The 20,442-nt window shown below is 36.5% G+C and overlaps 1 protein-coding gene and 1 long non-coding RNA gene across 4 annotated transcripts in view; one reads left to right on the top strand and one right to left on the bottom strand.

Annotated features, from left to right (window-relative positions):
• The window catches only part of LOC138125235 (uncharacterized), a 32,595-nt gene extending 14,186 nt beyond the window's left edge, over positions 1-18,409 (top strand). For all 3 annotated transcript variants that reach the window (XR_011157377.1, XR_011157375.1, XR_011157376.1), the window contains exon 3: positions 17,177-18,409. This is a non-coding gene — a long non-coding RNA (uncharacterized lncRNA). The remainder of the gene's footprint in view (positions 1-17,176) is intronic.
• On the bottom strand, positions 721-1,827 carry LOC138125230 (uncharacterized). The gene is made up of 5 exons (XM_069040443.1): positions 1,670-1,827; positions 1,436-1,590; positions 1,169-1,388; positions 980-1,109; positions 721-926 (listed from the first exon to the last, which is right to left on the bottom strand). Exons 1-5 carry the CDS (start codon positions 1,707-1,709, stop codon positions 794-796), a joined length of 678 nt encoding a protein of 225 aa, XP_068896544.1. The 5' UTR covers positions 1,710-1,827; the 3' UTR covers positions 721-793.
• Positions 18,410-20,442: the final 2,033 nt, after the last annotated feature.

The following is a 20,442-nucleotide window of genomic DNA, read 5'->3' as shown; positions in this document are numbered from 1 at the left end:
CTGTCATATGACGTTTCGTTATTAAATATTCGTCTTGTTGTCAATTCCCTAATTGATTAAGGCCCGGTTTACTCTCATGTCAAAAATAAATTACCCCCTAGAATTTGAACTTTTAGAGAAATAACGTTTTTCATGTTGTGTGTAACTAAAATTTTCAGAAGTAATTTTGAATACCTAAGGTTGGTTACTTTGAATTGAGAGATTAAATCCAAATAAATATGCCGCCAGTAACCAAAATTGATTGTGAAACGAAAAATCATCTATCACTTAGCGAGAAATTAGTCATTTGCAACTGTTACAATTAATTTGCTGCCTTACATTTTTGGGATATCTTTTGTTTGTCACCAGAAACCACATAGCCTCCAACCTAACCAAATTTATGGCAACCTAGTAACGAATATCCCTAAATCCTAGGGAGTAATTTATTTTTGACACGAGAGTATTCACCTTCAAGTAAATTTATCTAGCCAGTAGTTGCTATGATTTAGATTGCATTAACGCAACAAATGATTATTTTGTAAAAATTTTACTGGAAAAATTTAAAAATGTTCTTACGAACTTTCCGAACAAAATAAAAAGGAAATTTGGAAATACAATTATCTTCTCAGAAATAATACCAAAATCCGGTTGGGTACTTTGTTAGGTACAAACATTTTTAGTCATACATTGTTATTAAGTAATATACGAGTATGTTCTGTTTTCCAACAAAAATAAACAAAATAAGTTTAAAAGACGTTTATTTCATCAATGGTTGTAATTCCTTGTACAAATCGAAAATTTCCAAAGATATATTCTACACCTCATTGATATGACTACAAGGAGCAACCAAAGCATCGAAAACACCAAGAGCGACGTTCTTCGTTTTTTGGTTTTTGCAAGTGGTAGTGGCTCGTGTTTGAACACAAGTTCTGAGACTAGTGGCGGTGCTGCAAAATTCCCAATAACATATTTGAGAATTAAAACTTTTCGAAAAACTTACCTGCAAATTTCGGTTTTGGATGGGATGGTCTCTTTATGTTTTTTCGCAAAGTTTTTCACTTTCTCTTCGCATTCGTCCAGTTGTTCATTTGACTCTTCCAAGTCTTCCCACAAACATGGATTACCCAATTCTGTAAAGAATATTTATAATATCTGCAATTTTTGCAACAAGAGGCAGCTAAAACCTTACCGAAAATAGATTCTCCGGTTTGTTTGCACAAATAGTCGGCTACAGAAAGAATACTCTTCACACCCAAACTTGGTAAACCTTTGGCGCTGTCTGGCAAACAATCGTCAACTACTTTGAGGAGAGGCGCGGTGCAGTTCAAGGTGTAGACTTGGATTGCAGAGCAAAGGGTCAAAGAATCGTCGGCTTTATCGTCACATTCTTGGAAAGAAACTAAAGCACTCTGAAGATATCAGTGTAGTTATGCCTTTTATTTTCTATTCTACTCACTTTCAGCTTCTCGCTAACTCCTGGGCAGTGTTTCTCTAGTTTTTCCAAACCGGAGTCGACATCTTCGCGTCTATCTGTGAGATACTTTCTCAGATGCTTGGACTTGACTTTTTCCAAAACTTCATCACTGTCGCTGCATCGGACGATGCTGATAACTACAAAATAGAATGAAAGTTGAGATCTCTTCGGCTCATTTAATTATTGTAAATGGTCTGTTAAGTATTGGTGTCTTACCAGCGAATAAAGCGAAAGCTATGATGAGTAACTTGTTCATGGTGTCTTATTCTTCTTTCTCCACACAGACAATTATTGTTCTTACAGAGAAGCATTTTCGCTTTATATAACTTCAGACATAATAGTTATCAGTCAAAACATTTCCAATTTTTCGTGCTGAAGGTTATCACCAATATAATTATGTTAACTTTAAAAACATATTTGTTTTGTAAAATTTCTCATTATATAATGTTTAGTTATCTAACAGCGCTAGACAGTCTTGTAAAAATGTATTGATGATGAAAATTAGATCAACCGACAACTTTTAACTACAAACTGTGACTCTATAGGGTTTACGCACAAATCAAAAAATATATATAGTCCATTTTTAAATTATAGTCCGATGGATCAATTAATAAGCAGAGCCACTTTATATTGCTATCTCTTTTCAACATAATGTAAAACAAGCTATTGGATTTTTCACTTTAACATGTGCGATTAGAGCGAGACGCGAATTGTACGTTTTATTCCACTAGCGATGTCAAATTTTTAGGTTAGGTCGTAATTACTTTTGTGACAGTTTTTTTTAAATTTTGCTTGAAATTTTCGCCGTATGATGCCAAGGAAAAGCTACGCAACTCTTTATTGAACAGCACCCACTGGCAGAAGCGGACCATTATTATCTCGTTCCCGTGTAAAATACATAAACAAATTTTTTATTAGCATGTAAGGGCATTAACCTTACGTGACATTGCCGAAACAAAATCTAGGAAGAAAAAAAGACAGTCCAAACCTAGTTGTTTAGTGTCGTTTTCCACAACTTTTAATATATTTTACCTATTAGTTGATAAATAGTTATCAAATATTAGTAGCATCATGCGCTGCTGTCAAATGTCGAAAGCAGACGCAGGTCATGTAGACTTCATGATTCGGACTAAGCTCATCGGACTATGATAAAAAAAAAAGGACTATAGATAGGTATATTATACGACGATCATCTTTTATACGTGACAAATAAAACACATACTTAACGTATTTGTATAATAACTTTGTATAAGTATACAGTGTGTCGTATTTAAAATGAAAATAGCCTCATATTTTCATTATTTTTAATCGTTACGAGATGCATCTTCGGAGATATTTAGCTTAACTGTAAATCCAACCAACCCTGCCCTCGTGAATAAGGTTATTTCTCAATATTTTGTTTTAGGCTGTAGATGTCGAACTATTAGAAAAAGTTGTTCAAAATCTAATTTTAACCGTCAAACGAAAGTACATATCAAGTCGTCTTTATTTTAAAAGTGCCACATTGTATTTAACAAAATGTTAAAATGTATTTCAGCTGTGTACGAAGATCGTTCGTCAATTATTATTGTTCGATGAAATTTGCCTTTGAAAAAAAAGTAAACTCAAGATACACACAGTAGGTTTTATAAAACACCCCAAGAGAGCTAATCGCCGGAAAAAATTCATAAATTTTAAATTTGGCAGAAAATGTGATCACACACCAGTCGTTGAACATCCAAGAACTGTTATCATTTAATCACAATGAATTAGATTTAAAAAATGTGAGTGTCCGATGATATCGAATTTATTAACAGCATATCAGAAGTGCATTCAGTAGCTGAACTCTGAGGTAAATTTAGACATCATTAACCAAAATACAGTTAGATTTTGCAAAAAATTTGTTTCGATCAATGAAATTTAGGTTCGTCAGATTTAAAACCAAGTACAGTGTAAACAAAGAGGTCACATTTTCTCGAAAAATTTGTGCAATCATTACAGGAAGAAAAGTTGGACCAGTGTTTTTTGGGATTCAGATGGGGCGCTTTTGGTTAAGTATTTACGATGTGTGCAGTGTATAATAACAAAGGAATATTATGCTAAATTGACTGAGAAGAACTGCATTTCCATCGGTGCTACGCTGCTACGTGGGTTTCAAAATGTTAGCGACTAGCGTAACCTTTCAGTTCACTAGATCTCGCTTCCCGTTGATTACGATTTGGGAAGAAATTGAAGAATTATCTTCTAAGTGTCTAAACATCAGCACAGTTGCACCATATATGCAACTTACAATTAGGTAACTATGTTGAGTAGGTCTTTTTTTTTATTTTCTGGCTGTTGTACTTCTGCATTATGAACCACCCTTGTAGTGAAATATAAATATTCCATGAGTCAGCTTGAGCAAAGTCGATGTACTTACAATAATTGCTGCTGGTATTATTTGAGAATGTTTTTAGTATCAGATAAAGTATAAATTGCATATGGCAACTAATATATAGCTAATAAAGTAAATAAAGCCGAGACATGTGTAAAATAAACATGATATCACTTCTTCATATTCTTCCAATATTTGGATAAAAATATTAAACAAGTTTGATTAACAGATTTTATCTATCGTATAAAAAGTAGGCACATCTTGCATTGAAAATCGTTGTCAAAGTTGCCGTTTAATAAACTGACTGAACTGTGCAATAATAGTATATTATGATTCAAGTTTATAAGGAAGCCTTTAAAACACGCGCAAGTGCTTTAAAGGCCCTTATAAACGTGTATCATACGCTATTTTTATTATACCTGCACTACAATCTGAAAATTATAACAAAAAAAGTAAATTTCCGAAGTAATCTGTGTCATTAATCGTTGATATAGAAATGGTCAATTGTTGTTGTTTCGTTGCTATCATAAATCGTGTGTCAATGTCTATTTATCATTGTTCAAAATGTAGGTGAATTTGTTGTTACCTAAGCAACCCTTAAAGCTTTAGTGCCGATTTTGCACGCATTTTAGTGTCAAAAACTGAGATTATGATTCAGGTATAATAAAAAAAAATTATTGCACGTTTTTATTGCACAGAACTGTCAGAATAAAATAATGCAATTTGTTGGAAATGTCACAATTTAAAAAATCTCAAATGAAAGTAGATAAAATGTTGTAAGATATACGTGTAAAAAGTTCCTTTATTGCAGTCACATCCTTTAAAACCGTCGCTCGTATTTTAAACCCGTTCGTGCAATAAGGGATAACTTTTTACACTTATATCATAATAGTTATTTAAGATATAAGTGTAAAAAGTTATCCTTTATTGCACGAACGGGTTTAAAATACGACCGAGGTGCGAGGGAGCATTTTAAATGATGTGAGTGCAACAAAGGAACTTTTTACACGTATGTCTTACAACATTTTATCTACGATCATGAGATCATCACACCGGTTTCAACATAAATTTGTATAAAATAATTATCATTGGTTCAATATTTCATGAATCATAACCAAAGTCGTTTGAGAACCACGTCGTTTAGCAACCTACTTCTAAACAATGTTTCCAACAAATTCGATTGTTGTATTCTGACAGTTCTGTGCCATAAAAGCGAAAAATCGTGCTCTAAAACTTTTAGAGCACGATTCCGTCAGTTTCTCTAAACGTTAACTTTGACAACGATTTTTAGTGCAAAAAGTGCCTACTTTTTACGCGATCGTAGATAAATAACTATTGATAATCATAATTTGTATGTCAAGAATACGTAAAATATACTAATAGAAAAAACAATATGTATATTTCTTATATTGAAATAACAAAAGTATCGATACCCTACACCGTACGTACGTCATATTTACGTCATATTTCAAATAATAATAAAAAAAAGGTTATATATTATTTACTGCAGTTCAGACTCAACACATTTGTGCTATCAAATTTTGTTTTGAGTTTGTGATAATGAGAGACTTCACCTTAAAAAGTCTTACCCATTGACTTTTTAACCCTGGGATAAAGTGTGATTATGAGTGACCTCAGTGATCCCAAAAATACAAATATAGCATACGAAAAAGATTATGTTGTTGCTTTCCGTTGTTAATGTTCTGTTTTGTTTATATTTCCTGGAAAATGCAACAGTAAGTTCTAGAACTTCGTTAAATACGTTTACTTGATAAACTGGAATAGTAAATCTTAAAGCGACACTAATAAAAAAAGTAGATAAGAAAACGAAACGGAGTATGAAACAAAAGATAAAAACGATTTAAAAAGCAGTTTTACATATTGCACAAATGTTATTAATATGTTTATTCAAAGAAATTGAGATAAGATAATTTCAGACGAAAGTTTGAATTTGTTTACTTTCGTCGATATTTTTGATTTTTTTTAATTACTCGTATATCACGAAACTCGTGTAATAACTAATAACTCGTGACATTGATTTGTTGTTTATACAAACACAAATCTTCTTATCGAGGATAATATGTATGTTAATTATTATTGACGTGAACAGCAAACTTTCCTTCTTTTTTTTTTCTTTGGATCTTGTCTAAAGAATTTACTAAAACGTCAATAAAATATGAAAAAGTGAACAGAATACAAAGTTCTTCAAGATAACAAACATTGAAATCGTTCCTCACAAAAATGAAATTTAATTGATGATGTTTTAAGAACTGTTACAAAATGAGGTGTTGGATAAAACTCGTGCCTTAACAGCAAATAAGTCACTCAAGAAACATTAGCCAACTCGAGTAAGCTCTCGTGGCTAAACATTTTCTTTCCTGACTTATTTGCCTTATAAGACACTTGTATAATAAATAGCTATTATTTGTTCTGCATTTGTAAACATCAGTTTATCAAGTCACTGCATTCACCTTGAAAATGTCTCTTAACTGGCTAGCCAGTAAAATTTTACACCCGTGCTCATATGAGTGGCGTGCTTTCCAAAGCAAGACGTGTAAAGCTCATACGATTTTTTTTTCAAATATTGGAATTTTTAATATTTAATTTCTAGTTTGCATGACCATTTACAAGTGAGAAACAAATAAAATATTCAACAATACACGTAAGGTAATGGGTTTTACTGCCCCCCCCCCCCCCCTTTGCTACGCCCTTGCGTCAGATTATCGTAAAAAACGGGAGAAAAGGTATAACATTTATTTGCAAGCATAACCGTGCCCGTCGCAAAAGAATCAGTTTAGAGTTCGAAATCATTTCAGGAGTAATTGTGACCAAAGCTCCCTGAACACGACCCCTGAGTTATTCTTATGCAAAATTTCTCGAAATTGTCGACTGAAGTGTGGTGGTGCACCGTCGTGTTGAAACCAGCCGTTAGCACAAAAAAGAAGTGGAATGTCGTCAAACAAATTGGGAAGTTCTGCGTTCAAAAATTCTGCGTAAATATCTCCCGTTAATCGTGCAGGAAATTCAAAATGTCCTACCTAAAGACGGAAGTTAGCTGACATGTAAACTAATTTCAATTGAAGATATACTACATGATTCCCTAAAAGACCAGCCCACAAATTTATACAGGGTTATTAAGTAGGCGTAAAAACTGAATGTAAAAATTATGGTTGCCGCTCCGTCAAAACGATGTGAATAAGTGAGTACACACCGTTTACACACAGGAGTTAAATTGGGTCCAAAACAACTCAATATTTTTGGATTCAATTGTTAATTAAAAAAAAAAAAATGAAATTCTCATCACTTCACTTTTCACCTAAAAAATGTCAGTTCACATGAAAGCAGCAAAAATTTCATAACATGGGCATGGCCTGCTTCGACTACAATCATTTAGAATAACTCTGTATAAAATGGTTGCTATTAAAAATAGAGCATGTGGATTTTCTACATTTCCACATTCTCCGTAAATTATTATCAACATTTCCACATAATCCGCTGCAGAATACATGATGAAAGAGCACGGTTGACCACGACGGCAGTACTACAGCGATTTGAAGGGATTCGAATGAAATTTTGACACTGACGTTTCTCAAAAAGTTCATAGCCGGTCGGTTTATTGAAAACGTAATAAAATATGCAACATAGCAACAATTACGGGAAGTAGACCTGGATAGCTTAAAACGCTTTGATTGGTCGAATTAAAAATGTTTTTTTCTTGAATATTGTTCCAGATGGAAACATTTTTCTTTGGGGTTTTATGAAGATTTCTACTTTTTTCTCTGGGGAGCGAGTTCTGGGATATTCTGTATACAGGTTCGGGCATCGTATACGCGCACGCGAGAAATCACGACTTCTAATTAAATAAAATTGTCTCAAAAGAGGCTCAAAACGGCCGGCTACTAGTGAATGGTCCTTTTGTTGGTAAATTATACCATTTGGGCCATAAAGCACGCGTCTGGTTTTTCTTTAAATAAAAAAGCGAATTATTTAGCTAACCAAGTCAACTTTTGTAATTGTGCCACCAGGGTTTGATGCGCTATAGTCTATTCATTTTAAATCTTGGGTAAAGTTGTAAACTCAAAACGCCGTAGATTACGAAAGCGGCAAGTTTTCATTGTGTGGGTACTGTAAAGTAGTAATCCCTCTGTTCACATAAAATTGGTACCACGTCGTACTTTCACCATCTTATCGACGAGCAAAAGAAAGAGACCTTAAAGTATCCGCAAATAAAAAAAATAAAAACACATTTTGCGATCAGTGACCAAAAAAATGTTAAGAGATTGTTGATTTTGTATTGGGAAATTTTGTATTTGAGAAATAAGATTACTAAATAAAGAAATAAGAGTAATTAATAAAGTATCCATTACATGTATACTTTAAAGTAAATTAATAAATAAAATAATAAAATACTTACATAAACAAATAGAAAATTAATCGTCATCTGAATCAAATTCACTAGATGATTCATCAGTATTGACAACAAATATTCCAGCACATTAAGAATAATTTGTTCAGACTGATAAGTCAAATGACCCAAACCACCTGACATATTGAGTAAAATTAACGCACTGAATTCACTTTACACAACACAAGTTATTTCTTGAACGGTACAACTAAGACTGTAATTGTTTAGTGGCTTAGGGCCGGCCGGTCCTGTATTTTTAAAATTCTGGAAAACCCCATTATTATGTACTTTCTGTCTACGCTTGGGATGTCTTATTATTACCTGCACCCGTCGTATAGATAAGGTAAGCAGAACATATTTATAGTACCTAAAAACGGGATATGGTAAATTGCGCACACTGCTCAAATTTAACAGTCTGGAACCTGAAGGGCCCTTTAAAATACAGGTAAATTGCGCACAAGTGGTGAGTTGGTGACGACAAGCGTTCGGTCATAATAATTCTCGTTCAAGACTAGATAATGATCTTATTTTAACCACTTGGACTTTAACACTCCGAAATAAATATATCAGACTAATAGAAAAAAATATTTTTTGACATTAGGCGTTACATCTCAGGGTTCTGTAGGTAAATTGCGGTAACTTACAGTTTTTACATAATTGAATCTATGTACGAGTAATTCAGAAGTAGAATTATTCTTATATAAATTAATGCATTCCTCTAAGAACAACTGCTTCTTTATTATTTTGTTACTTAGTTTTTTTCTCAATATTGGCGTTTTCTAATTTTTGTTTAGACGTTAGTCTGGTATGTAATAAGAACATTTACAAAATTAAAGATATTTGGATGCGCCGAGTAAAAGTTTTTACTGAAGTGATAGAATGACATGATTCACGTGCGTTGGAAATGACAGCAACACTTGAACGATGCTAATCCCTTGGTTGCAGCTACCTGCAGCTAACCCCTGAACAATTTTGACCATGTGCGCAATTTACCTGCGTCCCTAAAAACAGGTGTTTTACCGACGAATGGTATGTTAAAGTTAAATAATGAGCCACCCAGAACACTCGATATTTGTCTCAAGAAAATCCGCAGATAAATTTAACTACAAGAATGCAATGCCCTCAGAAATTTAATGTTTGGGATGGTACGGTCGGTGGACAAATAAAACTGGGACACTTAAAATTTAATCTATGTAAATCAGACCATTGAATTGTCAATATATTTGTCAGTGTCTATATAATATGTCAAACCAAAGTTAACCTATTTGTGATAAAGCCGTAACTAAACGATGCAAATTTGTAAATTTTGACTTATGTGATTGTCATTTTTGTCCCAGTTTTATTTGTCTATCGACTGTACATATTTTTAATAATCAAATTATTGGGCGATTTTAGCAGTAAATTTAAACACAAACATATTTCGACATTTTGATAAATGTGAATAAAAATGTTTCTAATAACTTGACCATTTAACAAATGTTAAATTTAATCAATTTCTTAATGAAGTAGGTACATGAAATCACGCAAAAGGTTTGGTAGTTGACACTCGATATTGAACACAGTTTTAGATTCACTGAGTTTCGGACAAGTGTCAAAGCAGGCAAGTTTTATTACTAAACCCAAGATTTAAAATGAATTGACTATAGCAGGTATTAAGGCGGACAAAAAATTTTAGCCGTCACTATCTTGTCATTCACGTAAAGTATAAATAAACCTTTAGGAACCGTAACCTCACTTTCGATTCTTGTCATTTTGACATGTATATTGTTATTCTACCAATCAATTTAAACTGTTTAGAGCTCAGATATTCCAAAAAACCGACATCAGTCCATCAATAGGGAGTTCTACCTTGCAAAAGGTACAGAAAAGTTTATACTTGGCAAGTATCTTCTGTCAGGCATATTATTAATATTGTTGCGTTTGCGACCTTGGGGGGTTGCCGCTCGCCCTGCCATATTGGAGAATAGGGGTGCAAAATCACATTTTTGCGATTATTTCATTATCCGTGCGAGATACCTCTATCTAAGTTATTATAGAAAATGTAGAGCATGTAATTCTCAACATTTTTTGTTCTTTATGTTTTTTTGTCAGATCAATAATTTTGTAGTTACAGCGTGTAGAAATCGAGAATTTCTTTTATTTTTGTACTTTTTATTCTTTTCCACACCACCACAGAGGTAGAGCAATAGGGTGCGTTTTTTTTTTTGACGTGGTGTCCCCAGTGGGCATAGTCCACGATGCAGTAGAAGTTTACTGTTTTACTCTTTTTGATCTCTTTGTAACGTAGACGGATCCAAATGATCCTGATGATGATGATGATGACCCCGAGGAACAAGGGGAAAATTCTCAACAGGAATTCCCGAATTCATAAACTCTGATGAATTCAGCTTATCTATATCGATCGATCCAAATCATTTTGATCCGTCTACGTTACAAAAAGATCAAAAAGAGTAAAACAGTAAACTTCTACTGCATCGTGGACTATGCCCACCGGGGACACTACGTAGAAAAAACCGCACCCTATTGCTCTACCTCTGTGGTGGTGTGGAAAAGAATAAAAAGTACAAAAATAAATGAAATTCTCGATTTCTACACGCTGTAACTACGAAACTATTGATCTGACAAAAAAACAAAGAGAACAAAAAATGTAGAGAATTGTATGCTCTACATTTTCTATACTAACTTAGATAGACATATCTCGCACGGATAATGAAATAATCGCAGAAATGTGATTTTCCACCCCTATTCTCCAGTATGGCGGGGCGAGCGGCCACCCCCCAAGGTCGCAAACTCGGCAATATTAATAATATGCCTAATAGAAAATACCTGCCAAGTATAAACTTTTCTGTACCTTTTGCAAGGTGGAGCCATTTTTATGTCTCTATTGACTGGACTAATAGATAACCTGAGGTAAACGTTCTGTGTATAATGCATTCATTTTTGTAATGACGAACTAACTGGAACTTTTTTTTTCTTAAATTTTTTTACAAAATATAAAAAATTCGACAGTTGGCAATGATTTGAAATGGCAAAAATAATTTTTTATTATGTCATATTATTGTCACTGCCAAAATGAATGAATTTCCAAAACGGAGTAAAGCATCAATAAGCAAGCAGACGAAGCAACACATTTTAAAGGCTTTCAACAAAATTAAGAAAGAAATTACTCATGGAGACAATGGAAACGTAAATACGTAAAGTACAAAATTGTACAAGCAGTGGCGAATGTTTTTTCGGTAAATCCTAATCTAAAATAAAACTCTTCCTAAGTGCTGCACAGGCTTCAGTCCCAGAAGTATGTATAGAATTTTTTATTATACCTGAATCATAATCCCTGTTTTTGACACTAAAATGCGTGCGAAAAAGGGCCTTTAAAACACTAAAGCTTTAAGGGTTGCTTAGATAACAACAAATTCACCTACATTTTGAACAATGATAAATAGACATTTATATACAATTTATGATAGCAACGAAACAACAACAATTGACCATTTCTATATCAACGATTAATAACACAGATTACATCGGAAAAGGTATTTCAATTCACTTTTTTTGTTATAATTTTCAGATTGTAGTGCAGGTATAATAAAAATTAGCGTATGATACACGTTTATAAGGGCCTTTAAAGCAATTGCGACGTTAAAACCACTCCGCTACGCGTCTTACTCTAAAACTCGTCGCGCATGCTTTAAAGGCTTCCTTATAAACTTGTATCATAATATACTATTAAATGAAGGATAAGAACAAGGCTTATGGGAAACTTTAGCATCCATGACATATCCACAAATATTGTTAATTTGGTTGAAGATTCGGATTCGGACTTGGAAAACAGCGACGATGACGAGGATGAGTAGCAAAATGCAAAATTATTTCATTGTTACGTTCAACTGCCTTTTCGTATTTGTGTAGTGCAACTTTGCTTTTTTCTTCAAAATAATTAAACACATTTAGTTTCACTATACTTTGAATTGGACCAGTTTTGACAGAACAAATGACGTGACCCATAACCTAACTTTTTAAAAGCCCAAATTCGCGGTAAAAAGATGTGTTCACAAGAAAAAAGTTACTAAATAAACTCTATAATGTTTCAAAATCAAAAATCCACCAACACTGCATTCTACCTCGAAAATACAACCGACAACGTCGCCAACTTTTGTTTTTAGTGTGTCTGCAAATGTCAGAAAAAAGTGGGGTTATGAAAGAAAACTGTTGACAGCAAGGAGGTTAAAGTAAGAGGGGGGAAAGCGCCCTATGCTGGTAATGCATTGAAAGTGATGCCAATCGTTCCTTCTCCAGCAACCTTTTATGACGGCGAACGTCCTTGAACGGCCCACCGTGTATCGCATCGCTTTGGCGCCAGTGGCGTCCCTTTAACCCCCGCAACAAGGTGTTAAGCGTTTTTATGTTACAACAAATGCTCCAGTGCGCCCCGTCATGTACTTATAGTTTTTTCTGAATTATAAATTTACTTCTTTTATTTTTGTTAATTTTTTTCATGTACTTTATGTTACAAATTACAATAAATGCATCTGTGCGCCCCGTCTTTTATACGCCACTGGTACCATCCCCACCAACCACCCTTGTTTAGCAACCTTTTATGGCTCTGCACGATTTGGCGGGTGGCATCACTTTTTCAAACTGGCTTTCCCTCCTCTTACCTACTTTAACCTCCTTGGTTGACAGTCGTTTTGGTCGTAGTTCATCTGTTTTTTTCTTCTCATTTTATTATTTCACTCAAAAGGTATGATAAGGTAGCTACCACCTTTTGTAATAATTATTTTGTATTAGGTACGTAAGTAAACTCAACAGTTCTCAGTCAAATTTTGGCCGGAGGTTGGGCCAACCCAAAAAAATGAAACTTATTCTAGGGAGTTTTTTTCTGCCAACATAATTCAACAGGTAGTGGATTTTTGATTTTGAAACAGATTATAGTTCGTCATTACAAAAGTGAATTGATTATAGTAGAAAATGACAAAATAATTTTAAGTTTCGAAATTTACCACCCAAAAAATACCAATTATAATCAAGACGGTAATCATATGATAATAAAGTATGGATTACATTTTTTTTAAGTGACAGAAAATTACGGCTAAAATTTTTTGGCCGCCGTAGTACAGATTCATTTAATGTAAAAACTTTATAGGTAAATTAATAGTTAATTTCAGAAAACTAATAACACTGTTACGGCCTTATTTATTAACAAAATTTTTTTCTAAAATCCTCAAATACACCTTATCCATAATTAGTTAGGTATATAAAATTTCGACATTTTTTTAAAATTAGAAGTCGGCATTTCTCGCGTGCGCGTATACGATGCTCGACCTGTAGGTATGTAATATACATAGTAATGTTATAGCTATTAACATACCTAGCGATGTTATGACTATCATAACCACCGCAGATGTCGGTTTGAAATCCGAGCTCGTAGAGTGAGGATTTTAAGATATCTAAGGTTGTTATGATTCATAACATCCGTGGTTTGTTGAATAGTTTACCGGTTTCAAAATAAGCCGAAGAGAATTTAAAACAATTAAATCCAAAAACTCGTTTTGAATTAAATTGAGTTGATCGCGTTTGCATATGTCCAGATGTCATAGTTATATTTGGTTGTTTATACAGACTTCTGTGATACAGACATTTCGCAAAATGAGTTTGAATGATAGTGTTTTACCGGAAAACGTCTTAAATGAAGAAAAATCAAAAGGCAGGAGGTACTTATCTGAAATCATAGAGACGGCAGGAGATAAATAAGGTTACAATTATAATTACATTTACAACTGTAAATGAAAGTGATGTTGGCGTATTTTCATGAACTGGTAAGTCCTCATAGTGTAGTTTCGGAGCGTATTTATCTATTTGTTTATACAGTCGAAGAAGCCCCTCATCATTATGGGCGTACCACTCGATGCTACTAAGTGCAGTTCTATGGCATAGCTCCGTCTATTTAAGTAATTATTATTGTTTTTAGTTCCGTCTGTTTGAATTATTAATGAATAAAGTTAGATATTGTCCTTCATTTGTTGACATGTCACTATGGCAATATGTATTACCTTACAGTAGAACTGTACTAGTACAGTTATGATTCACCTACTATCCAACTTTTGTGAATGTAAGGCTTACATACTGAAACCGGTAAAATACTTTTTCCTACTACGTATCTAGAAAGTTTCATCTACTGTCCTAGCAACACACTTGTAATCGAAAGTGAAACCTATCTTGCGTGTGGTTGCTAGCTACGAAAGTAAAATACTTACGCGACTAGGAGATTCCTTACGGGACGAGGAGATTTTATTTTATTTTGTGACAATTTGGATTGAGGTACCCAAATCATCAAAAGGAAAACAGCAACATATTTTATAATAATATGTAGTTTAATTAGTCCAATTGAATACAACAAAGGAAAATTAATCTACTTATTCACATTTATTGCAATTTATGAATTGTTGGAAAGTTAGGTTATATCGCTCACCCGACTTGACAGGCAACAATGAGCCTAACGTAATTCCAGCGGCTCTTTCAATTCCGTCACATTCCATATTTTGCGGGAAGGCTTGTTGCATAAATACCAATAACCACAAACTATCAAACTAACATTATTACGGTTTACACGCACTTACACAATTCACGCCGTTTGAAGACGAAAAATAAAATGTTTGTAAAAGCTGTTGCTATGATTTTTGCTTCCAAGATCCAAGGACGGTCGCGATACGGCACGATTTTTGCTATTCTTTTAACAATATAAAATGTTCGTGCTTCGTAGTAGGAAAAATTTAATACAATACACGATGCGTAAAATTCTTCTTTAACCTCGGAGGTTTCACGGTCTTCGACTGCCGTCTCGGGTCTTGAACTACCTCCTTGCCAAAAAAAGTTCACTTACGCATCTGGTAATGTAGAAGAGACCTGTAAAAACTTTACAAGGCTCATCAAAAAAAAAATAATAATTAATCAAAACTAATGAAATGATTTTTGAAAAAGTTTATTATAAACACAAACAAATTTAACTGTCAATTGTTGCAATTACATACCTACCTACGTTAATAATGCATTTTGATCCGTTTCGAAAGTCATTTTCATATCGCTCCTGGAATCGAATCAGTAGAGAACCGCACTTGCAGCGTTGGCAATTCCTTGGCTATTTTCTTGCACTTCAAGAAAAACGCCTACAAAGTATTCATCGGGCATTAAAGCCATTCTTTCTTTTCTTTCTTTTTGCAACAAATTTCACAAAACTTCTGACAGTATTTTTGTTGTTTATTTCAACACCATGACGACGTAGGATCTAAGGGATCCTGCGAAACCTAGAGATTCTCTGAGACAATCCTGCTGGTCGCCCTGCGTGATAAATCTTCTGATTACGAGAGCCGCCATTTTGGCGTTTAGATGTCGTACTTACTTGCGTCGCGAATTACCGTAATTGATCCGTCACCGCCCACCGGGCCCGATCCCGCAGCGGATCGCGGTGGCGGTCCTTGCTTCCGCCGGTTCGATTTAACGGTCGATGGACCTTAGGACCTTCGACTCCGGGACGCTATTGCTATTACTCACAAACGCCCGGACTCTGGTTCGAATACGGCGAAAACAATACGATGAGGTATATATATAGTTCGGTCGACTCTTCACGGGGAAAAGAAATAGTATATAATACACCAAGCTGGAGAAGTTCATGATTATAGCCAGAGCGCCAAGATTAGATCCCGAGGCGTGCCGAGGGATGTAAGGCGCGAAGGCTATAAGGGACTTCTCCACCGTGGTTTATATATTTTTTTTCACTACTAGATACGTTAAAATTCTTTCTAATAATAATTATTATTAATTAAATTATTTTGTCCGATGCGACGATCCGAGTTCTAATTTTTCAACGGTTGCTATGAAAATTGAAAATCGTCTGTCTACGTTAACCAATGAAATCAACGAAAATCTTTCGTTGCTAGGTGACGGCTGTAATAATGAAAATGTATTAACCAGGAGGAGAGAAATTCTACTTCTGGGTTCAGTTCGAGAGCCAATAATGACGTGAAAAAAAAAATTTTTGTAGCTGATGTTATTATTTTTTAAACTTAGCAACTGACTTTATTTGGTTGAAATAACATCACACCTCGAGATACCCTTCTGGGATTAGTAGAATTACAAGTCTTGTACCTCAGTTATGTAAACAGTAGTAAATTGTTTTCTTCTATTTTTTTCTATTTCTATTTATTGTCGTTGGCAGGTGCCATTTTTCTCTGGGGCACGAGTTGTGAAAGGCCCTGTATGTATAATCGGGAAAGTTTATATGTATATTTAATTGTATACCACTTTCCTGGTTATGTACTCGTATCTCAGAAAACGAACATGAAATAGTTATTTGTGTATCAAGGCCCAAAAAGTGCACCTTTTTCGTCCGAATCTGGGTTTTCTACAGGCGAGGACAAAAGGCACTTTTTGGCCGAGGTTCGTTTAGGCAAACATTTTAAAAAACATGAATTAATTGGCAAATTCGTGAGAAAAAAAGTATGACTATCATAACTAGTTGTACAAATAACTACATATTTACATTTATATCTAGTTTTAGAATTGTAGTTACCATTTAAAAAAATTAAGTTGTGGGACGAGTGACGTAAGGAACGAGTCTCCATAAGCCAGTAAGCCCACTAAAGCTTAATTGCTAAGCGAGTTGCATACAAACTTTTATGTCCGATCGGGCGATTTTTGCCTACTTATGGACTAGTTTTTAGGGCGTAATTCAGTATATTATAGCCCCGGGCTGTAAAAGTTTTTGCCGCCCTTGTTTATGCCGTTACTACAGTAATAACAATAACTGGCTTATTCCACCTTCCTGATTTTTGTGTCGTTATTTTAAAATTGAATCTACATAAATTATTATAAAATTCAAAACTTCGATCGGACATAAAATTTTCTATGTACCACGGGCATAATTAGCGTTTGTGACCCTAGCCTTAGATCATATTCCGATCTTCTCCAGATCGGGTCAGGATCTTCCCCAGACGCAGTCGACGTCTTCACCATCAGCCCCGCCTCACCTCGTGGAGACACCACCGGGCACCGCGCCGGCCAGGGAGGAGGTGAGCCCCGACTCCAGAAGAGCTCCGCCAGGCTGTCACAACACTCGCCAAAACCTAGTACGGCCCTCCTCAGACCAGTCTCGGCCCCACTGGACCATCCAAACGAAGACCGCAAGTAGGTACTGAGCGAGGAGCGACCGATACACCACTGTACCGCACCCTGGTAGTAGAAGGTGTGCACTCACCACCCGAGTTCACGCCGCGGCAGGTGGTTTGCCGAGATCGTGAGTGTACACCCCGCCCAGACCTCCCCGTGGTGCCACCGGGTCTACGGTCGGTCGTAGCAGACTTTATGGGCAAATCGGGCTGTTCAGAAGGAGGTTTATCTGCACCGCTCATCGGATGATGTCCCCGAAAGGTGGACAGGGGTGGGTGGCCTTAGGTTACCCACTTTTGAACTAGGGGAGCAGACAGCTCCCCGAAGTAGTGACAAGGCAACGAAGAGGCGAACGAATTGGTATATAAGTGGTTTTAGCGATGACGTGTGGCAGGGGCCGAGAGTGGGGCCTTCGGGCCGACATGAGCCGTCCCCGGAAGGTGGACCCGCGGTCTTCGGGCCTCAGAGATTAGGGGAGCAGACAGCTCCCCGAAGTTGACGGACTTGACATGAATGGGCTTTCGAAAATGGTATACGAGCGGATGACGTGAGGGTCCCCTTCGGGGGACCGATGCGCGGAAAACACTGCAAGGGTCCCCGTTTCGGGGACCGATGCGCGGTGTAACAACTTTCTTGCCATCGGGCAAGAAGAGGATGGGGGAGACTGCGGTCTTTGCGCCCAGGAGTGGTACGGGTAAATGGCAGACCACAATCTGTTTACCCATAAAGCGTTCCGGCAGACTACCCAATCCCACCGCTCCGTGGGCAACGGGCGTCGCGGTTCGCAATTTATGTGTGGGACTAAGGGGGGAGGGAAGCCCATCGGCCTCGCCGGTGCCCTCCCACGGGAACGGACTCTTAGTGGCAACGTGTATACGCTAACCGGTAGGTAGCATTTTTCTAGGACTTTACGCCTTGAAGGCAGGCAAGTCGGGCCAAGGCCCAAGACACGCATTCATGTACCGCACCCTGCGAGGTGCCGAAATCTGGCAAGCCGCCCTGTACCAGGACAAATAAATGTTGTTTTGTCCCCGCGCTTTTGAGTCTCACTCTCCCGTCCCGCTCCCCGATCCGGACAATCGGAGTTTGTTTGTGGCCGGCCCCTTTGGGTCGTAATAGTACAGTTGGTTGCCAAAAAAACGGAAACTGCCAGAATAAAATTAACACATTTTTATAATTTTTCCATAGTGTGAAACCTTTCGAGAGAAAGGTTAGAATTAACGTCAAAATTCAATAACATTTTTTTAAATTATTTGATAGGTATTGTCAAGGAAACAATTAATTGACAAATGGACAAAATCAAATTTACATTAGGAAAATTTTTGTTTCCCGATTTTTTTGCAACCAGCTGTACCTAATTTGACATCTGTCAAAGTTAACCTCAAAATTTACAATTAATTGATGTTTTTTAAGACTTTGCCCAAACGAATACGAAAAACGTTATTCAATATTCGTGCGCTGTCAGTTTTCAGGTAGACTTCAGTCGCTTGGTGGTGGAGATGTGCAGCAACGCTATTTTGTTCGACCGTTCTGTGATTCGACCAGGTCCATTTATTAGTAAATAAGAGTGGTTGCTATTGGTTGGATATTTGGACCGCGCAAGTTTCCTCCACCAAATGTCCCTTCAGCCTGCAACGGTACGATCTGGCCAAAAGGGCATAATTTGGCTAGCTCGTTTGGTGATGGTTGGGGCGCCACCCGCGGTAGAGCTGGGTTCAATGAGGTACCTCCGCAGGTAGGGACTCAAGCTAGGCCAGACGATGTTAAATTACGGTAAAGTTAAAAGATAAACAACGTAGTTGGAGAGGGTGTCCTCGTACTTTGATTTATTAGTGAATTAGTTGTTAGTAAGCGTTAAATTACTGGTATGCACAATTAATGTTTATAGATTAAACGCGGAGGTTGATAGCTATCAAGGCTCTTACAGAATTATTAGCATAACGAAATGATAAGTCAGTAAAAAAAAGAAAGGCTACGGAAAGGTTGCTCTGAAGGAGCGGTTGGAAAAAAAGGGTAGTGACAAAGTTGAAATTATGGGAACTGTTTGATCGTTTGCTTGCCGTTCCTCCTAGTGCAGGTGAACTCAACTCCTCGGTTATAGCGATTGCTGCAGGTCGTGGCGAGATTCGTTAGTCGTCGAGATGATCGAGATATTCGACGGGATCGTGGGGATAGTCCGAGTTAGTTGAGGCACTCAATGTTTGGGTTCGGTTAATAAAGATAGTTGCGATTTGAGGTTCGATATTATTGAGTTGAGGTTGTTGAGCTGAGGTTGTTGGGCTGAGGTTGTTGGGATATTCTACAAAATAAGGAAATCTGCTGTAAAGAGGCGATACCTAACATCATGCGCATATACCTCTTGGCAGAGAAAATACCCAACGGGTAGTTATCGACGATAATGGGAAACCAGAATGTTCGCTCTGTTATGCCTGTTGTGCCCAAGACTGCTGGTGATGGTCAATGCCTAAAAGCGTATCGTGAGGGCACAGTGATTTTATGCGAGAGACACATACCTCTAATGCCTATATCCGTAAGATCCTCCAAATGGAGCTGCAGGGTACAAGGCGCGGTAATTCGAAACAGACGGTATACCTTGACCCTTGAAGACTATGGTACTTTGGAAATCCCAATTTAATGGTAAGGCTTGCCCAAAATAACCAATTCAGATACGGCACAGGTTAGCGTCTCTGTTTTCTGACAGGCAAGATTTTTTTTTAAAATAACAAATTAAAAAAAAAGAAACGTCCGTTGCTAACCATAGATTTCTTGATGTTGCAAAAATTAAAATGACGGAAAAAAATGGTGATAAGCCGCTAACAGAACTCTATTCGGCCTGTTTTGCATCACTTGGCTAACGCCTCGTGCTTCAAATTTCGGCCTCATACCTGAAAACTCATCTGACAGCGCTACTGATATGAAAATAACTAACTTCTACTTTGGTACCATAAGTGAGCCTTTGTGAAGCTGAAAGTAGTGTCACAAAGGAACTTTTTGTGAAACTGTTTGTTTTTTTTTAATACATATTACGTTGGTATTGCTATAATAGCATGCTGGCCCGCGTCCGGCATC

The sequence above is a fragment of the Tenebrio molitor genome, chromosome 3 (genome assembly GCF_963966145.1).
Source record: "Tenebrio molitor chromosome 3, icTenMoli1.1, whole genome shotgun sequence".
Classification (NCBI taxonomy): Eukaryota; Metazoa; Arthropoda; class Insecta; order Coleoptera; family Tenebrionidae; genus Tenebrio; species Tenebrio molitor.
Note: the sequence above shows the minus strand (reverse complement) of the source record. Positions and strands in the feature narration are given on the sequence as shown.